At 37.2% G+C, this 20,497-nt stretch overlaps 1 protein-coding gene across 11 annotated transcripts in view; it reads left to right on the plus strand.

The window, feature by feature from the left end:
• Positions 1 to 20,497, plus strand: part of CAMTA1 (calmodulin binding transcription activator 1) — an 830,964-nt gene that overhangs the window by 18,292 nt on the left and 792,175 nt on the right. For 9 of the 11 annotated variants that reach the window (XR_011234490.1, XR_011234491.1, XM_069477299.1 and 6 more), the window contains exons 2-3: positions 9,642 to 9,711; positions 14,556 to 14,674. Coding sequence is in view for 9 of the 11 variants with exons in the window: in XM_069477299.1 (XP_069333400.1) it covers positions 9,642 to 9,711; positions 14,556 to 14,674 (189 nt within the window). In the remaining 2 variants the exon portion in view is untranslated. The remainder of the gene's footprint in view (positions 1 to 9,641; positions 9,712 to 14,555; positions 14,675 to 20,497) is intronic. The other 2 variants (XM_069477300.1, XM_069477304.1) reach the window with 1 other exon arrangement.

Here is a 20,497-nt window from a genome sequence, read left to right on the forward strand (position 1 = left end):
CTTCCAGAGGGCAAGGGAGCCCTGGTGATGGAGTCCATAGAGGTCAGCCTCCTGGGCACAGGGCACGGAGAAGAAGGGCGGTGAGTAGATCTGGTGGGGTAAACACAGATGCACCCACACAGCCTCTGGTGGAGTAGAATCTTCATGAAAGCAGTGACCTTGTTTGTCTTACGCATTACTACGTCACTCTGTCCAGAACAGTGCCTCTAGGTTGAATTTGTTCAAAAGAATTAGAAGTCATAATAGTGAGTGAGATTGCTAGGGGAGAGGAGAAGGGCCTTGAGGGCAGAAGTGTGGTGAGTGCTTATATCCAGTGTCACCAGAGGGGAGAGGACCAGTAGAGGCTGAGAAAGAATGTTCAGAGAGATAATGGAACAAGCAGAATATAAATGAAGGGACACTTAGTGCAGAGAGTTGAAAGGAGGTGGTCCACTGTAATGTTGCATAGTTTGAGTAGCCAGAGGACCACGGAAAAGGTACTGGTATTGTCAGTCTGATGCTGAGTTGAGAGAATGAAAGAGATAGCATAGATGATTCTTTCAGGGATTTGGTGGTATATGCAGAATACTGGTAGAAATGATGGTGAAATGATTGCTCAAGTCCAAGTTGAGAAAAGAAATCAGTGGCCTGTTGGGCTGTGGATTTATTAGTTATGTATTACTGCTGTAACAAATTATCACAAATTTAGCAGCTTCAGACAGCCCAATGTGTGATCTTGCAGTTTCTGTGAGTCAGGCATTCAGGTAGAGCTGGGCTGGGTTCTGCTGCTCCTGTACGCCGCCCTGAGCTGCAGTTGAGGTGCTGGCCAGGGCTGAGCTCTCATCAGAAGCTACAGGTGAGGAAGGATCTGCTTTCCGGCTCCTGTGGTTGTTTGAAGGACTCAATTCTTTGTGGGCTCTTGGACGGAGAGCTCAGGGCCTGTTGGCCAGAGGCTGCCCTCAGTTCCTGCCCTGGACCTCTCTAGCAGGGCAGTTTTCTCCATCAGAGCCAGGGAGGGAGCGGCTGCTAGCAAGACAGAAGTCAGAATCTGTATGGCCCAATCACGAAGTGACAGCCCATCACCTTTGCCATGTTCTGCTGGTTAGTCACTAGGTTCAGCCCACACTCAAGGGGAGGGGTTACACGAAGGTGTTAACATCAGGAGGTGGGGATCATGGGAGGGCTGTCATAATGTCCTCTACAGTAGGTAGGGAGGATGGGCTGGAAGGCAGTAGAACAGTTCTTCAGGTAGAGGCCCTGCAGGATGCAGGTGGAAAGATTGGGATCTTTCAGAGTTTTGGAAGTGAAGAAGTTCCAGGTGAAGGTTAAGACACAAGACATGTGGTGACCCTTCTCGGGAAGCCTTCTGTGCCCTCCCTCTTCATCCCCTGACAAGGGGCAGGTGCCTTTCTATGTACTCTCTCCTGTTAGACAAATTAACATACTGTATTGTAATCGCCATTGGTAAACCCATCTGCCTTGCTAAAATATAATTATTTACCAGCAAATTCTTGGAGGTATCCCGCTTACCTTATGATTTTGTTGAGGATCCAATGCAGTAATTTATATGGCAGTATTTTACTGACTGTAAAGTGATATGCAAACACATGGCATTAAACTGTATTACTTTTCCCTATGTTGAATAGAACTTATATGTGGAACTTACATTTTCCTTATTAACTTTGGTTCATTATATTGTACATAAGTTATTAAACTGGGCTTTATTTTATACTGTGATTTTTTGTTTTGTTTTGTTTTAGAGCCTTAGAGTATTTGCTTTTATGATAAATGACCCCAAACTCCTGCACCTTTGAAGTCCCTGTGTCATTTTTGTTTCAAAAACAGTCTGTCGTTGCTGTCCCTTGTCACTCTTTTGCTTCTGCCTGTGTGTCAGCTTTTAATCTGTCTTTTCCTCCCTCAGATTTGTTGCTTCTGATTTTCTCTGGACTTGGCAACCTGATAATTAAGCTTATTAGAATTGTGAATAGTTTAATAGTAATCAAGCTAGGAATATGGATCGGAAAGCCTCTTCTTGCAGTAGAGTAGGGGAGCTTTTGTGTGTGGACTTCGTAAACGTCTCTTTTGGCCTTCAGAATGTGTCTTGGCTTCCTTCCTAGTTCCAGCTGTGTCTGATTAGGTGAGCTTCCCAAATAGCTGACTCCATCCGGGGGCCATGGCTGCCATTTTCTTGGCGTATGCCTCATTGCTCTGTTAGGAGAAACATTGTCATTCTCCCCTTTAGTTCTGATGAGGTTTTAGTTTTTTGAGCAGTAGCAAAGTAGTGATAGTTGGTGGGTGGTCTGTGGTTCATGGGCCAAAAAACGTTTGAGAAGCATGGAAGATTTTCTTTAGATAAGATCAGCGTACGCGGTAGCATTCAGTTCTGCTCTCCTTTGCTTTAGCTTGTCTACCTCCCAGCTAAACAGCTGGGTGTTCTTTGCTATTCCTCAGTATGTACATTTGCTTTAGCTTTCTGTCGGAACAACTTGTTTACTTTTCTGCCAAACTTTTGTCTTATTTCTTTGTGGAGGAGCATTGCTACATTATTAGGGAGAGAGCCCTGTGTTCTTGTGGAAACAGCACAGGCTGTGGAGGGAAACCTGGTCTGCTGCTAGCTCTGCTCCTCCTCAGCCTGCGGCCTTGGCCAAGTGCCTGCACCTGAGCCTTCGTGGCTCCTTTTCTAGAGTGGGCTTACTGTCTGCTTTGCTACCTTTTAGGATCAAAACAAGATTTTGTATGTAAAAATGCTTGTTGAATGTACATATCATCAAATAGGATGCCTAGTTTGTTGGGTTGATTTTGTTGCTCTTTTGCAGTGTTGTATCTCTGAGGAATTAAAAATATTATTAGTACTAGTAGCAATAAGTTCTAAAACAATATAATTTTAAATTTCATACAGTTTTTTTCCTGAATGTGTTCTGCTGGAATCTATTTCTACAAATGTAGACATTTAATAAATTCTCTTTGATTATTTTCAGACTGCTGAGTATACTGGCTTCCTAGCCAAATTAAATTTATGAAAATTCTAATGTTACTGTGTGATTCATATCTAGAAAGAATAATTTTTTTTTTTAAATTGTGAAATCACTTTAAATACGCTTTACATGAATCTCTGGTAATAGTGAATCAATTAATCTGATTTCTCAGGTCATAAATCAAGTTTGATATATTGTGTTAGTTCCTGTGTAAGCTTCTTAGGACTTCAACTGTTTTGCGGTCTGTTCTAGCTGCTTGTTTGCTTTTGAACTCAATTCTAGGTGTTGAACTCAATTTGAGAGCCTAAAATGGTTTGTGCCCCAATTACCTTAGAGGTTACCGGTTCATTTTTTTATTTAGCCTGCCCCAGGAGTAGGAAGCCAGCTACTACCAGACTTTTTGCTTTTAACTTGAGTGTATACTTTAATTTTGTCTCTATCCCATAGGAGTGTTGTGAGGGTTATTATAGTAGCACTTAATGGTATATTTTAAACTTTTTGAAAAGAGGTAATATGTGAGCACAAAATATTTTTGTACTGTACCACATAATTTTTTTCTAACTTTTTGTGGTTTAGAAAAAGGATAAAATTACTTGTGTTTAGGGGTGCATGTTGGTTTATCAGTCTCATAAGACCATTAACTCAATTTTATGGAGTGTCTCCAAAGCATGTCTTTTGACAGACCCTGTGTTCTTTTTTATTTAGTAGGCTTGAGCTTTAGCCCACAACTGTAGTTTAGCTTTGTTGGTATCCATGAAAACTGTTGAATATTCCCCCCACCTGTCTTAGTTCTCAGTGGGTCTAAAGTAGCTTTTGTTGTGTTGCTTGATTTTCTTGGATGAATCAAGAGATAGCGTTCTTTCTCAAAAAATATCCACAACATTGCTTGACAGAGAGGCCTTATCTAGGGTGTCTTCCTGTTTGGTCCTTTGCTTCTGTCTTGTGACTACAGCACCAAGTCACAGCAAATCGGAACAATTTTCCAGGGGACCAGAGGATAGGTGGCAACTCAGTGGTGTTAGTAGAGGGAGAGAGGTGCTTAAAAAAGACAGAAGGCCTTTAGTAAATCCCATCACCCTCACTGGGGCAAGAGAAGGGACCACTCTTTTTCCTTCCCATGAACCTTTGGGAATATCATTCATTTATGAATTCTACAATATTTGAGCTTCTATTATGTGCTAGACATTGTATTAAGTACTGGAATACTGGGATGAACAAGCCAGACATCCCTTCAAGGACGCACTTGATACAATCTGATTTTGAATATGTTAGAAAAATATTTATTGGAGAAGGAAAACTACTAAATTGGTTTTAGATGCTGAATGGCCTTAGGGATTAAAAGTGGAGTTGTAGGTTAGCAGAAAACGTTTCTGAAAGGAGTGACTATTCTGTAATTAAAAAGCAATATACAGACAATACTGTGGCAGAGACTGCTAGCTGATCATGAAACTCGGTTCCTCTTCTGGTGTATCCCAGCCGCCTTATAGTTGTGGCCAAATTCTAGCCAGTGGAGTGATAGCAGAGAAGTGTGCCACTTCCATCCCTGGCCCCTAAAACCCTCTGGGTCTAGTAACCTAGGAAGTCTTCTGCTGTGAGTTGGAAGGAGAGCTGGCGGCAGGCACCAGAGCCACTGCTTGGAGGAGAGCTGTCTGCCCACCAGGAACACCTGTTTTGGATTTTACACAAGCAGGAAGTAAAATTTATAGTGTTTGAGCCGTTATACAGTGTGTTCTGTGAGTTAGTCTCCCTAACTAATCTGGGCTTGATGTCTAGAATGCTAGGCGGGACTGGTGAGTTTAGTAAAGTTGCTAAAAATTAGACTCTGCTTTACTTTTTTTATTTATATGTAATGTTGTATGTACTGACCAATGAATTTCAAGAATCAACTTAAGTCATGATAGAATAAGTGACAAAAAATTTTTAATGTATCTGTTGTAATTGGTACAGTTGTTTATTGTACTCGGTGTGGCCTCTCTTCACCTTTGATTTCATAAGCTATGTGAAGCCTCAGCTTTAAAGGTACTCTGTGGAGACTTAAACATTCTCAGTCCTTATTTCAAAGAACTGTAAATAGTTTTCATTATGTAACTTTTCTGTTCCAAAGCCTATAATCACTTATTATGTAGCATTTTGTTTCATTAGTCCATCATCCAAACTGTGTGTATATTATATATACTTGTATATGACAGATTTATATGCCTGTGTGTAACATCCTGAGCTAGGTTCTCTGAAGAGAGACAAGATGGATGAAACGCAGTCCATGCCTTCAAAGAGCTGCTTGGTACCCCAGATAGTTACTGAAATTCTACACTGCTACCATCTGCCCCTCATCTTAGCCTTTAAGTCATATATTGTCTTTTCATTGCTTTTATTTTTAAGTATTGTCTCCTCAACTAGATAGCATACTTTTTGAAAGCAGGCAATATATATTATAGAGTTCTGCATCTCTCCTCTTGGGTACTTCTGTCAGACCCCACTATGGTTAACAGAGTAGCCATCCCTATAGTTTCTTTTAATTATCTTGCCTTCATATTCTGGTATAATTTTGTATTATAGTGTATATTAACAGACAAAAGTACATTTTTAGTCTATTAGGAATTCAAGGAATTATACAGTTGAGGAATGTTAGGACTGGAAGAATCTTTTTTAGATCATTTATCTGATTCCTGATCTTTTTAGGTTGATCATCTGGTTCCTGATACTCAAGGTGTGGTTGTGAATCACAGCATCAGCATCACCTGGGGACTTGGTAGAGGCAGAATCTCAGGCCCCACTCAGACATGTGAGCCAGAACTTAGGTTTAACACATTGACTGCCACACTGGAAAAAAAATTTTTTTGCCCCTGGGGCCATAGTGTTTTATTAAAACAAAACGATCCTTTCTAATTTGTTATTTTTTACTGTTTTCTGTGTGTAAGTTATATGCAGCACAATCCACATTTTTAGAATTGTCAATATTAAATATAACAGTAAGAACATCGACAAGTAAGATTTTCACTAACCAACTGCAGGGTTTTGTTTCATGAGGCCCTCAAAACTAGCCTGAGTTAAATACAACTCACATGGCAGTCAATGTGTGAAACAAGATTCTAAGATGACCCATGTGTACATTACAGTTGGAGAAGCCCTGCTCAAGGTTAACCTCCCATTTGATTCTTGAGAAAACCAGGAAAGTCAGAGAGTTGCCCAGAGGCATACAACTGTTGGTATTTCAGTGGTTCCCAACCTTGGATATATCTTGGGACCACTTGGGGACCTTTAAAAAAACACTAATGCCTGGGTCCCATCCCCAGACATTCTGACTTAATTGTTTAGGATTGCACCCTGGGCATGATTATTTTTTAGATCTCCCTAGATGGACTGGCTGAGGCTGAGAATCATTGATTAGATTAAGGATGAAATCCAGGTTTCTTGATGCTCTTATCGGGTATTCTCTTCACTCCACCATAGTTATACGTTCAGAAACATTGAAAAAAATCCTGCTGAGTTTTACAATAATGTATCACTATATTTTATTTCCTTTATAGCAGTTATCCCTATTGGAATATATACCATTTTGCTTTCCCCCCACTAGAATGTACCTCCAGGAGGGCAGGACCCTTGTCTGTCTTGTTCACTGCTGCGTCCCAGCTCCTTGAACAGTGTTTGGTACATGTTAGGTGTTCCTTTAATATTTGTAGAACAAATGGAAGGAGCTGCAGTAAAGAGGGATGTGTTCTGGGGGAGGGAAGCACAGGCTTCTGTAACGGCACCAACAGGGCTGCCTAACCCTGTGGGCGAGAGGCTTCCTGAAGGGTGAGGGGTCTCAGTTGAAGTGAAGAGTCAGCCAGGAGAGTACTTTAGACTTGCCACTGAAGGAGGACTTGAACCCAAATCTGTCTGACTTGAAAGCTTGTGCTTTTCCATTCTGCTGTGCTGTCCTGTGGACAGAGAGGCTTCTCAGCAGTAAGTGGTGGAGCTCAGATACCACCACTTGGGCTCTGCAGCTGCTCAGACTGGCTCTCCCCGCTTGGTTGCAGAGCCTCCTCAGTATTGCAGACAGGTATCTAGAGAGATCAAAACAATGAGTGGTCTGTGAAAGTTCCTCACTCAGTGTTATCTAATACAAGGTAGCCATTTCTCATCCTGTGTGTTTTCTTGTGCTTTGGTTTATTTGCGTTGAGAACCTATAGTTTTTAAGGATAGAATGACTTGTTTGATTTCACTCTCAATTTATGTGAATTTCTTTCCTAGTTAAATTAACTATTAAGACTTTGTTTATTATGGCAGTGCTGTGGAGAAAGCATGATTGGTATTTGTCCATAACATTTCTGTTATGTATATTTTTAGTGCTTAATTCTTCCTACTTGTTATTTGGGATATTTTTTCACTAATTCACTTACCATCAGACTAGCCAGGCCTGGTGGTTTGCGCCTGTAATCTCAGCTACTCAGGAGGTTGAGGCTGAGGCGGGAGGATCACTTGAAGCCAGGAGTTTGAGACCAGCCTGGGCAATATAGCAAGACCCCTGTCTCTAAAAAAATAAAAAAATTAGCTAGATGTGGTGGCATGTGCCTATAGTCCTAGCTACTTGGGAGGCTGAGGCAGGTGGATCACTTGAGCCCAGGATTCAAGACTGCAGTGAGCTATGATCACACCACTGCATTCTGCATTCCAGCCTGGGCAACAGAGCGAGATGCTGTCTCAGAAAATCTTTTTTTATGAAGGCATTCATCATTAGTGTGTCCCATTGAACATCAGTGATTTTTGAAAGCTTTTGACTTAAGATCATTGTTAAGATGTCTTGAAAAGTAGTAATCTTATGCTGTCTTTTTTTGGTAGTAGGAAACCAGAAAATGATATTATTTTTAACATGATAAAATTTCAAGTTTCAATTCAGAAACGACATTAAAATGAGATGGATGCTGCATTCATGTGATCAGTAGGCTGTTGCTGGCGACTCTTGCAGACGTTACAGGAAGTCAGAGTACTGCTGACTTTTATATCAGCCACTTTGCATAATGTGCTGTAATTCGATGCCCATGGTCAAGGGTAGAAACTAACGTTGAATTTTCCAAAGGATACATGAATTCTGAGGTTAGTCCATAGCTTATAGGGAGAATGCTTGGATATGGATGTCACCACAGATGTTACCATAGTTAACTACTGTTGATTATATCAAATAGGAGAGGGACAGTAACAGTTTTAGTACAAGAAACAGAAAAGAAAAATTAAGGGGCTGAAGGTCATCCTGGTAGCTAAGAGTCAGATTATAGAGAAAGACTTATGTGGACCCTGAAAATAATTTAACTTCTGAAGCACTTGGTCATGGATAGGGAGAGGAAAATTAAAAATTCATGGAAGTCAAGTTTAGTCAGATTTCAACACTCTTTTTGGCGTGAAAAATTCAGGCAGTCCTTAGTTTGTTCTTAGAAAGTGTTAACATTGTTAAAGATTATTCTTATTAACCATAGTAACAATAGCATTTTATATTTGCATGACACTTTTGAGTTTAAAGCAATTTGGTCTGTATTATCCCGTTTAACTCCCCTACCTTCCCTGTGAGGTAGCAGAAAAAAGTATCCTCTCCTTTTTTCTAAAGAGGTAATACAGAGAGGTTCAATAGTTGTCTAAGGACAGCTAGTAAGTGGTAGAACTGTGTCCTTTATATTTTAAATATAAAATGTTGAGGTTGGTTGTTGAACTTGTAAACTATCTTTGGTTTTCTAAGTATATAAATATATGGTTTCTAATGTAGGATGAATAATCTAAAATTTTATGTAATACTGCAGCCAAACAAAAAATATAGTGATAGTACTGAAAATAATTGGTAAGACTTTGAGAAATTTTTTCTTCTTCTTTTTAGTTACTATTGTTTAGGATTTTATAAGAAAACTTTAATTTTATCTGAATGAAGCAGGCTGAGAGCCAGAGACCTTGTCTTCCAACTTTCCCCTTACTCCACCTGCCACACTATTAGTTGGCATCAGAAGACTTTTTTGGATGTATTGGGCGTTGGGCTTATTGCTGGGAAATGGTTAATAATGTCGTTGATGTTGACTGAGCTGCAAAATGAATGTGACATTGCTTCTTCTTAGGAAAAATTCACTCTATGTACAGCACATATGCTTCCCACTAAAAGAAATTACACAAGTAGTGAATGTTCACCAGCATAGATCTTTTTTCACACACACAGAAGTTTTGAAACACCCTTAAGTCTGCAATGAAAAGACCCTTTTCCCTGAACCATTTAAGAGTAAGTTGCTGATGTGTTCCATCACTCTCAAATGCTGTATTATGTATTTCCTACAATTAAGAACATTCTCCTCCATAACCACTATACAGTAATCAAAATCAGGAAGTTAACATGGAGACATTCCTACCCTGCAGTCCTCCAATACCATTCCAGTTTGCCAGCTTACCCCGCAGTGGCATTTGTAGAAAAATGTCTAATCAGAACCTTGGGTCCCAATTGGTTGTCTCTCCATTGTCTCTTAATACAGAACAGTTCTCACTCCTTTTTGACTTTCATGACCTTGACACTCTTGAGGATTGCAGGCCATTTTGCAGAATGTCCTCAATTTGGATTTATCTGATGTTTCCTCATGATTAGATTCAGGTTTTGCATCTTTGGCAGGAATATCACAGAAGAGCCAGAATATATCTCTTTCAAAGATTAGTTTTACATTTTATTTTCTGTTTCCTTAGAGCGTTTCCCAAAGTGTATTCTGCGGAACTAGCACCTACTGTGTTCTCAACACCGTGCCACCTATAGAAGGTAGGATTTGAAAAAGCTTTTGACTTACAGGAAGGGGTGGGCTTGGCAGTGAGAGTCATTCCGTCATCTAGTGCAGTGGGAACAGCTTTTGACCAGGACTCAGGAGACCTGGGTTCTGCATTTAACTGCTGTGTGATCTTAGATGAGTTACTTAATCCTTATAGGGGAGTAAAAAGAATGCTTTCCTCATAAAGTTTCTGTGGGGATTAAAAAGTCAAAAGATTTAATCATATGGAAAATTGAAAACACTCTGCAAATGTTTGATATTGATATAACAGTTCTATAATTCTAGTGTCCAACACCAGATAACTTAGAGTAGGAGCTGTGTGGTATTGTGGGAAAAGCCACAGGTCATGTTTGAATCCCAACTGAGCCACTCAGAAGCTGTGGACACTGGGCAAATTAATGTGAACCTCAGGTTCCCTCATCTGTAAAATGGGGTTAATTAAGCCCTTATGTTTTATTGTGAGGATTAAATGAGAAGAGGGCAACGTAAAATCCTTTCTGGGTGCCTCATTTAGAGTAGAGTCCCACAAATCTTTACCCTCTAATAAATAATGGAAGTTAGATTTACTCGATCACACATAGCTCAAGTTGGAATTGATTGAAATAAAACAGGAGAGGATGCCTGGACACCCAAATTGAAGAGACGGATTGCAGGGCTTCCATGCCCCACTTTATCCACCCCCACCCACATATTTTTAGATTGAAAATGTAAATGCAGATAAACAGAAGTTTATTGAACCTTAGTTATGAGACGACCTAAACCTGAACCAGAGATTTGGTAATATGATTGACAGGAAAAGAGTAAATCTAGGCCACCTAAAAATAGAAGGAGTAAGATTTGGTGATCATACAACTCTAAGAAAAGGAAAAGGGTTACTACATAGCAAAACTAATTATGTTTTTCTACTTAAGAAGCTTTTATTTTTTGTTTTTTTTTTTAACCTTTTAAAAATCTTTTGGAATTAAACTGAGTTTAAATCATTTGGGAACTTTCTTTGGAAAAGAATAATGCAAAATCAGATCAATGCTTGGCACATAGTTGGTGCTTAATTAATACTTATTTTGGATGTATAGTGATTTGAAGGTCTTAGGTTAGTAATGGCAATATTTGCTGCTGTGAGCACTGTGCTAACTTGAATATAACAATACATGCTTATGTTTTCCTGAATCAGTTCCTAGCCTACTAATTAAATCTAAGCACATAATAATTAGAGCTAAACAGAAAATTGTAGAGCTTCTTTTTAATTTTACCACTCCAAGTTGTTGATCAAATATATACCCAGTAAGATTTAGCAATTTGATATACTGTTATACCAACTTATTTTGAACAGTTTGGTCTAGAGGTTGAGAGATTAATCCTAATCAACTTGATTGAATAACAGTGTTTGTCATTATTCATAGAACCAAAATTACTTTTATTAATTATGAATCACAATAAAATGGATGTTTCGTTTCTAGGTTAGAGTTGATATAGTTACAATTTACCTGGCAGAAGTCACAGAGTATTCCAAGGAAAAGATCAAATACATTTCTTTGGATTTAAATAAAGAATTTGGCAATGTGAATCTCAATTTTTAGAAACAAAACATGAAAATAAGAATTCTACTTTTTGCCTAATTCACTAAGTGAATGAGCATTTTTGTGCACTTTAGAAAATTTTAGCTAAATTATACTATGCCTCTAAAATTACCGTTTGGAAAATATTTGAAGGTTGACTAGAAAGGATGGTTCATTCTCTAGAATTATAGCTGTCAGCCAAGTGAATCATCTGTCAATTTTAAGAGCTTCAGTAGTTATTTTTTTTTTTATTGTGAAGTAGGTTAGAAAATTATTTTGTAAAGTCATATATCATATGTGCATATTTTGTTAGATAATGATAATGAAATGTTTTACTGTCATTTGGTTGACACTCCCATTTTGCAGTGTCAGAGTTTAACTATTTGGATTGAATACTGAGATGCAGTTGAAACCAGTGTATACCTTAATTTTGTTGTTAACTCAGGATACTCTTATTAGGATTTAAAAACTGGGACATGCATTTAATTAATTTATTATTTGTAGTTATTCTAAAAACATTAAAACACATTTTTATGCAGTATAGCCGTGTGAATAGTGCTTTTCCAGTGTGAAAGCAAAGTTACTCTTTATCATATTTCGACTGGAAACACTGAAATTTGAAAATAAGAGTTTTAAGATTTTGCCTGAGTTACTAATAAGTCTTTGCCCAGTATTAAAATTGCTGTCTTCATAATGCATGCTGGGAAAATTTACCCTTTGTTATGTTTCTTAAAAACATCCAGTTTATATTCAGCATGAACCTAAAATTCTGGAACTGGCACAGCTAAAAACTGATTAAGGGGGATCCCATTGGCTGGTGGTATTCCTGTTCCTTTTGAACCTCTGGCTGCACCTCCTGGCAGAGTGAGATGTTTAGAAACTGAATTGAGATGGTGCTTACACAGCCCTTCTCCTGTTCCTCTTGAAAAGCCTTTGGGCCCATTTACCACTGCCTGATTTGGTATCAGAGTGGAAAATTGAGCAGTTAATTGTGCTGTTGAGAAGAGTACCTGTATACTAAACACACACACACACACACACACACACTATATACTACAGGGCAGCTGGGTTCCTCAAAGAGGCTAAAAGGACAGAAAACGTCAGATTGTGATCACAAACAGCACTAGTAGCTGGGGGTTTAATATTCTTTTCGTAAGTGTTCAGACTTAGACTCCAAACAAATAGCTTTCTCAGACATACAACTATTCACGTACAATTCAGAGGGAGCCCATCGGTTGAGCAACTAGCATAGTGCTATTTTCATAAAAGATACCCTGTAAATCTTGAATATTTGAATTGAATATAGATTTTAGAATTTCACCTCTATTTTCAGAATCATACACATCATGAGGGATTTTAAAAAATGAGAATAAAACCACTTTAGGGAAGAGAGAAGGGAGGTAAAGGCTCATGTGATTTGGTATTCTCTGCTTTAAAGTTTTATGGCCCATGGTACCTCCCTTGGGAGGATGAAGTGCAGGGAGCATGCATAAATGCATAAAATTACAAAGGTTTTATAGTATGTAATTAATACAGAACTTTCTATGAACTTTCTTTTAATTGAACATTTTCCTTTTGGTTTCATAGCAAGATTTTTTAAAAACTTTAATCTTTTTTGCTACTAAATTAAAATTTGGGATTCTTAAAAGCAGTTAGTTTTCAAGTTTTTATGTGGCTTATAGAAATACAGCATGGGTATTATAATTCAATTGGTTATGTAGTTCATGGACCAAAAAAGATTTAGTACGCTAAAACTCTCTTAAGTTCATCCCTATAAAATATTTCTATATGATGTAGTAAATTTTTTTAGACTTTATTTCTATGCCCAATATTTTTCTTTTAAGATCTTTTCCTTGAGATTTGAGAAGAAATGTGTTAATCAGATGAGAATCATTTGGAGAGGATTTTGTGACCTTAGAAAATATTTTTTATTCTTTTGTGTTTTTCCCACATTAAAAAAATAGAGTATGCTAAAAAAAAATTACAGTAAATAACTGGAAAAATATATTGTTGTATATTTCACTTTTAGTATTATTAACTAATACTTATATAAGATTGCCTGATAGGGCCCATTAGGGGATATTAAGTTATTTAATGACAGTAAATTTTATAGGGATTTGTACCTGGAAGAAAACTAGAAATCATCTAATCTTGATTTGGGAAAACTGAAAATATTAAGTAACTTACCCAAGGTCACACAATTAGAAAGTAGCAGAACTGGGCCAGAATCTTGGACTCTTGACTTTGAGTTCATTGTTTTTATTATACTTTATTAATATCAGGAAAAGTTGTTTCAACTATGACTTACTGGAACAAATCAGTCTTTCATGTTTTAATGTGTTGTTCCTTAGTACCCAGTTATGCATTGTACCCTTTGGATATTGGGGATTTTATTTAACATTAAAAAAAAAGAGTAATTTGAAACTTTGACCTAAATATGTCAAAACTGGCAAGAAATTCTGAGTTAGACAAAGGAACTTTGTTAGAAGAGTGAAATAATAAGTGATATGTAAGTAAACAAATGAAAAATTTTATATAAAGGAAATTATCTCTTCTTGAAAGCATCAGGTAGACTGATTATTAGGTAGTCAGACGTACCATCTAGTCTTAAAGTAATTAATTTTTCTCTAATTCATTTAGGAGAGTTATAGTTTGATGAAATACATTAATTTTATAGATATGTGTATGTAAATCAAGTTAATTAAAATGATATGTTTTTAGATTCAGGCTAGAAAGGCCAGCTTCTCTATTACCTGGGTAGTTAACTGTAGGTTTAAATCTGTTATATTTATAAGATTTGTGATTTGCTTTTGAAAGGATAAATCTCATTTGTATTCTAGGGGATGAGATAGTTTATGAATAAAATAGTCATATTTTATTATAATTCTCCTTACCTAAAAGTTTTTCAGCTGGTTAATAAGCAATCTCTGGGTTTTATGAAGTTAAATAATTTTGCAATTTTTATGTGCTTCATGGAAATGTGGGGAAAGAACCTTTAAAAGTAATGTTCTGGTGATGGGCAGCTGCTGGGATTTTCCCTGTCTACTTGCATGTCATGGAGCAAAAGCTTGATCCTATTTCAGAACCTCTTGACCAGATTCCTGCTGCCATCTATCTGATAAGTGTGTAAATGAGTGTTTTTACCTAAGAGGAGTAGAGGGGCCTTCTGATGTTCTTGGTCTTACAGTGACTAAACTGAGCTGCTATTTCTGACCTTGCCAGTGTACATAAAAGATTTTTCTCTATTATTGTCTCTGAATTTATTGTTTTCTTCTTTATAGATGATCATGGGAACAGCAATAGTAGTCATGTAAAAATCTTTTTACCGAAAAAGCTGCTTGAATGTCTGCCGAAATGTTCAAGTTTACCAAAAGAGAGGCACCGTTGGAACACTAATGAGGTAGATAAATTTCTCTTTTTAGGGGTATAATTATTTTAAGGGCAAACTTGTTAGGTCATTTGTGGAGTACTACTTTATATTAACTCTAAATTTAAAATATTGAACTAGGAAATTGTAAATGAGATTATTTAATCTGGATTTGACAGAAACCAACTAACATGTTTCTTGATCTGTCTCTGATCTGCTTGGCTTGAGTTGAAAAACAAAATGTGCACGCTGACTTAACTCAGGTAGCATGAGTTTCTGTATTTGTATTTTCTTGTGTTTTGGTGTCTCACATTTGGTGGTTAACTCTGCCTGCATGTCAGTTAAACATTAATTCGTATGTAGTCATGAATTAATAAATATACAGCTCCGATGTTTCACAGAACGTGTAGTGTCTTGACAATGCGAAGTTTGTGTAGCATTGGAAAGGGCAGGCTTCTTACGAGCAAAACAGCTTTTAGTCCTGTCTGAAGAAAGTTTGGTTAATGATAGAGATTTTTATTAAGAATGAAGGTTGTATAGTATTAATAGATTATATATTTGGCATCCAATTAGCAAATAGGTTGATGAAGTAGAATGAAGAAAAGTTTATCTTCTTGGATATTTTCCTTTTTGGTAAATTTTAATCTGGAAGTCTTAATATTAGGAGTGGATTACTTTGTCATCTTTTTTGCTTTGAAATCTGAATATCTCAATTTAGGGTAATACCCATTTAGTTTGGTGATGAGAATTTGGTGTATCTCCGTCAATTTGGGAATTATAGTCCTTTAATTCAAATGGCTGGGGCTACCGGTTTTGCCAAGTTGGTCTAAATCCATTTGTGTTGCTGGTTCAACATTTACTTCCAAGTTAAGGTAAACATAGCATCCTACCCCTGCTGCCTGTTGAGCCTTATTTTTGAAAGATTCTTTTGTGCTAACTATTCTTGATTGAGAATGCTTTTGTTTTGAGTTGCGGGAGGCTATGTGGATGAAGGTCTCTTTACTTACCACAGGTTACAGATTTAGATACTTATTAGAACCTTGTAGCTTTGTTACCTTATCTCAACTGATTTTAAAATTCTTTTAAGATGTGTATATTTTGATCATTTCTGTAAGTTATATTTTCCCCTCAGAATTGTTTTAACAAACCTTAGCTAGTTGAGAGGACTGTTGCTTTAACCAGTTATTTTAGACGTCTTAGACATGAACACTAAGTAAATGTGCTGAAAATTAGTCTTAATTATAGATCATTACTCTAACAACAAAATAGTATAGTTTGGAAGCCATTTAGTAGGTCAGACCTAGGTTATGAATTATTTAAAAACTCAGTATATTTCTTAGTATTCCCTGAAACATAGATTTGATACCATGTTATATATTAGTTTATTTATAAATGTAACGAAACACATAATAGATATGTATTTTTCCAATATTAAATGTCATATAAAGTTGGCAATTTAATTGTGATTTGACATTATACTTGAAAGCAGAAATTGCTTAGTGAGTTAAAAACAGTGGCCTCTTATAAAGCTGGATGTAGCAGTGTCAGGAATTTAGTCAATAGATTTAGATCAGTAGCTTGAAAACTTTTTTGAAACTTTTGATCACAGCCCTTCAACTTTCACGTATTTATTTACCTCTAAATTATTTACATGTTCCTTTTTGCTAATATATTATATACATTATAAAGCACCCAATAAAGAATTTTTATAGAGGATGAGACTAAAAGAAAAAATTAGAAGTTGTTCTGTGTTTTCTTCCAGGACCCCAGCACACATACTCTCTTGGAGACCACAGGTTGCTGTGGTCTAAGTTACAGAGGGAAATGCATCCCTTTCTCTGACTGGTGACATGTAAAATTGGGGATCTAGATGAAAGAATGTGGATTGCTTTGTTCAGGCTGTCACTATTGCTGAAAACATAGGTAGGAGAATGTATGTTGCCAAGGATGGAGGCAGCGGGAGGTGGCACAGCTGACAGGGCAGAGCCATGCAGCACCCTTTCCCTGGGGTTGGTGGTTCTTTCAGTACCTTCTCAGCTCAACACTGACAAAAACTCCTATGAGAGAACTGGATTTAAAGGTTGAACCGTATTTCTGTGTAGAGGACCTTGGCTTTTTTCCTTTTCTTTATTTTTTGGCTTTAGGAAAAATGGGGAAATGTTAAGTGTGATAGCAGAAGCCTTCTGTTAGGAGTTCTTAATTCTGGAGAGTTATATGGTGATGACCTGTCATTGTTCTTTTTTTTTTTTTTTTTCCAAACAGGCTTGGATAATAGGAGGAACAAAATAGGACTGTTATTAAAGCACTTCTTTGATCTTGTTGGGTATTGGCATTTTCCCGTGTTCTTCAGCTTGCCATCCTTCAATGTTCACGTTAACCTGAAGGAAACGTAGTTCAGTGGACTTGTTTCTCACTGCGGTTTTGTGGTCTTATGTAAGGCAAAATCATGCTTTGTCAAAATTGCCTGTGAAATAACTTGACTCACTCATAAAGTAAAGTTTGGTCATGCTGTCCTTACTGAGAGCCCATTTTCCTTCCAGAGTTGGAATGAATTTCTGTGTTTTGGTCGAGGACCACTCGAAGTAGTTGGCTTGTATTCAGAAGCTGTGTTGTACAAAAACTACATTTCTTAGATGCCACTTTAGGGGCTGACACCGGAAGAGGCACGCAGTTGAGAGCACAGTAGATTTGTGTTTTCTGTCTCACTCTCTGTACAGCACATGTTCACGAAGGAGGACTCGTGACCGGAGCTGCCCATATGAAATATCAGCTGTCATACTTTGCTTTTTCCATGTTTTCTCTATCTTGCTCTTTCTCTCCTCTCTCTCTCTGCTTAGTGTGTACAGTTGAATTCCTGGGTATAATGTGACTCCTCTGTACTTTTAAGGAATTCTTGTCTTTAAATATTTGTGGTTATTTGAAGAAACCCAACTTTTCTACTGTATCTGTGTGTGTTGAGAGAAGGAGAATGAGATTGTGTCCATTCAAAACCTGCCACTTACTGAGCACCTGTTCTTTAATAGTGACTGGGTACTTATTTCTAAGCCTTATGGTAATATTGCAAGGTGGATAATATTTCCTTTTAGAGGTAAGGGAGTGTAGATAGAAAGTGATTAAATAATTTGATCAAGATAGCACACTTGATAGGCCCTGCCTCTGAGCTTAATTTCTTCTACGTTGCTTACTAATTCATAGGAACTTCTCTTCTATTGTTTGTTGTCTAGGCTTTTAATCAAAGACCCTGAAAATCTGAACCACACTAGTGTACTAAGCAAATCCATTCCATAGTGTAGTTTTGACTTAAAAAGAGTTAATGTAGGATTAGTATTGTGGGTTCATATGGAGATGTTTAGTGAAACTGAAAGTCACTAAAAGGAAGATTATAAGAAGGTAGTCTTTGGGCTTAGTTAAGCTACTTTTAACCTTTTCTAACCCATTGGAATACATAAAATCTCCTGTCCTTTTTGGATGTTATTTGCAATTGCAAAATAAATTAAATGTTGTATCTAAAAAAACAAATCAATTGTAGATTATGCTTTCTCAACCACAAATACCATTCCCCAAGTCCTGAAGATGACAAAGGAAATGAAAATGATGACAGCAATTATGGAAGCTAACAATTATTGAACATCTATTGTATGCTAGGTATTATTGCATCCTTTACATGAATAATCACATTTAGTCTTTGAATTAATCCTAAGGTAGGTTATTTGATTGTCTTCATGTTATAGATGAGGAAACCTGAGCCATGGAGATGTTAAATAATGTAGCTGGAGTCAGAGAGCTGGAAGATGAGGGACTGGGGAGTTCAGCCCCTGCAGCCCAACTTTGGGGCCCACATTCCCTCCTGTTCTGTCCTAAAGAACAATTTCAAATTGACTTTTCCAAGATCTTGGAGGTGTTTGGTTACTTCTTATCCTTTCATTTTATAGAATTGTTTGACTTCTTTATTCATGTGCATTTTTAGGTGTTATAGTAAACTTAATGTATTTTTGCATGATTTTTTTTAAATACTAAACATTCATCTCTTAGGAGACTAGTTTTGATTCTTAATAATGAATATGAGTCTGTTGGCTCTGAATAATGAAGAAAACATATTAAAAGTAGAAATTTTGTACCTGTGTGTAACTTGAGGGTTAGGTGATTTTTATATTCAGGGGCAGGGGAGAAAGAATGTATTAAACCAGAGCACATTCATTAAAGAACCAACTCTTGTTTCAGAATCGGTTTGGTATTCACATCTTCATTAGGTGAACTATTATAAGGTTTCTGCATTTTAAGTTAATATTTTTAAGGCCCAGAGCCAGAAATAATTATGCTAATGCAACTTTCTGATTGCACAAATGACTACTTCATAATTACACATATTAGTACTCCATATATGTTGTCCAGACTGAAATTTCTTTTGTTTAGTCATTAATTAGCTGTTTGACTTAAAATACAACTACTGCATTCCCTAGTCTCTGGATCTAGATTTCAAATGGCATTCTTCCAAATCCAAACTAATGCAGCACCGTGAACCTTTTGTAATGAAAATGTTCTCCCTAAATATGTTCAAATCACTTTTGTGTGCTATTTTTGAACTATTAATGTTCTTGCTTTTGTTTGTTTTTCCTGTAATATGGTTTCTCTAGAGTAATCAAACAAAACAGAATTCTAGTTTGTACTGATCCTTAAAGTTGCATCAAATGTTTTTAGTTGGTGGTAGCTTTAGAGTTTCATATTAAATGCATTTTTTAATGGTAAAAATGTCTTATGTAGATAGCAGTATATATATATATATATATATATATATTTTTTTTTTTTTTGTTTGTTTGTTTGTTTGTTTTTTGAGAACAGAATCTCGCTCTGTTGCCCGTGCTAGAGTGCACTGGCATCAGCCTAGCTCACAGCAACCTCAAACTCCTGGGTTCAAGCAATCCTTCTGCCTTAGCCTCCCGAGTAGCTGGGACTACAGGCATGTGCCACCATGCCCGGCTGATTTTTTTTCTATATATATTTTTAGCTGTCCAGATCATTTCTTTCTATTTTTAGTAGAGACGGGGTCTTGCTCTTGCTCAGGCTGGTCTCAAACTCCTGACCTTGAGTGATCCTCCTGCCTCGGCCTCCCAGAGTGCTAGGATTACAGGCGTGAGCCACCGCGCTTGGCCTAGATAGCAGTGTAGATAGATAGAATCTAAGTCAGACCCAAGGGCCTGGAGAAAAAAACCAAACTCTGAATATAATTGTAATGCCTTTTTTTTTTTTCTTTTTTGTGGAGACAGGGTCTTGCTCTGTTGCCCAGGCTGGAGTGCAGTGGCAGTCATAGCTCACTGCAGCCTCAAACTCCTGGGCTTAAATGATCCTCCAACCTGAGCTGCCTAGGTAGCTGGGACTACAGGTGCATGCCACCATGCGCAGATTATTTTTTAAAATTTTTTTGTGGAGATAGGGTCTTGCTATGTTGCCCAGGCTGGTCTTGGACATCTGGCCTCAAGTGATCCTTCTACCTTGGCCTCCCAATGTGCTGGGATTATAGGCATGAGCCACCATGCATGGCCATAATGTTTTTTGTAGGAAGAGAATTACCCTTTTAAAGTCCGAATCCTTTTTTATTTTTTTCCAACTTTTTATATTTAGGTAAGAAAAACAGACTTTAAGACTGTAAGAATTACTAAATTATATTTCATTTCAGTTATTTTGTTTTAACAACAAGCCACCTTACCTTTTTTTTCTTTCTCTGTGTAGGTATATAATCTTGAATGTTCTTCGTGTTTTCAGTTTTTTTCTTTGTATAACTTTATACGTTTTAGAATTAGGGCCGTAATTTTTCAAGGATTGGTTTTGTGAGTGTATATTTATATGTTATCTCTTTGA

Source organism: Eulemur rufifrons, chromosome 8, assembly GCF_041146395.1.
Source record: "Eulemur rufifrons isolate Redbay chromosome 8, OSU_ERuf_1, whole genome shotgun sequence".
In the NCBI taxonomy this organism is placed as follows: domain Eukaryota; kingdom Metazoa; phylum Chordata; class Mammalia; order Primates; family Lemuridae; genus Eulemur; species Eulemur rufifrons.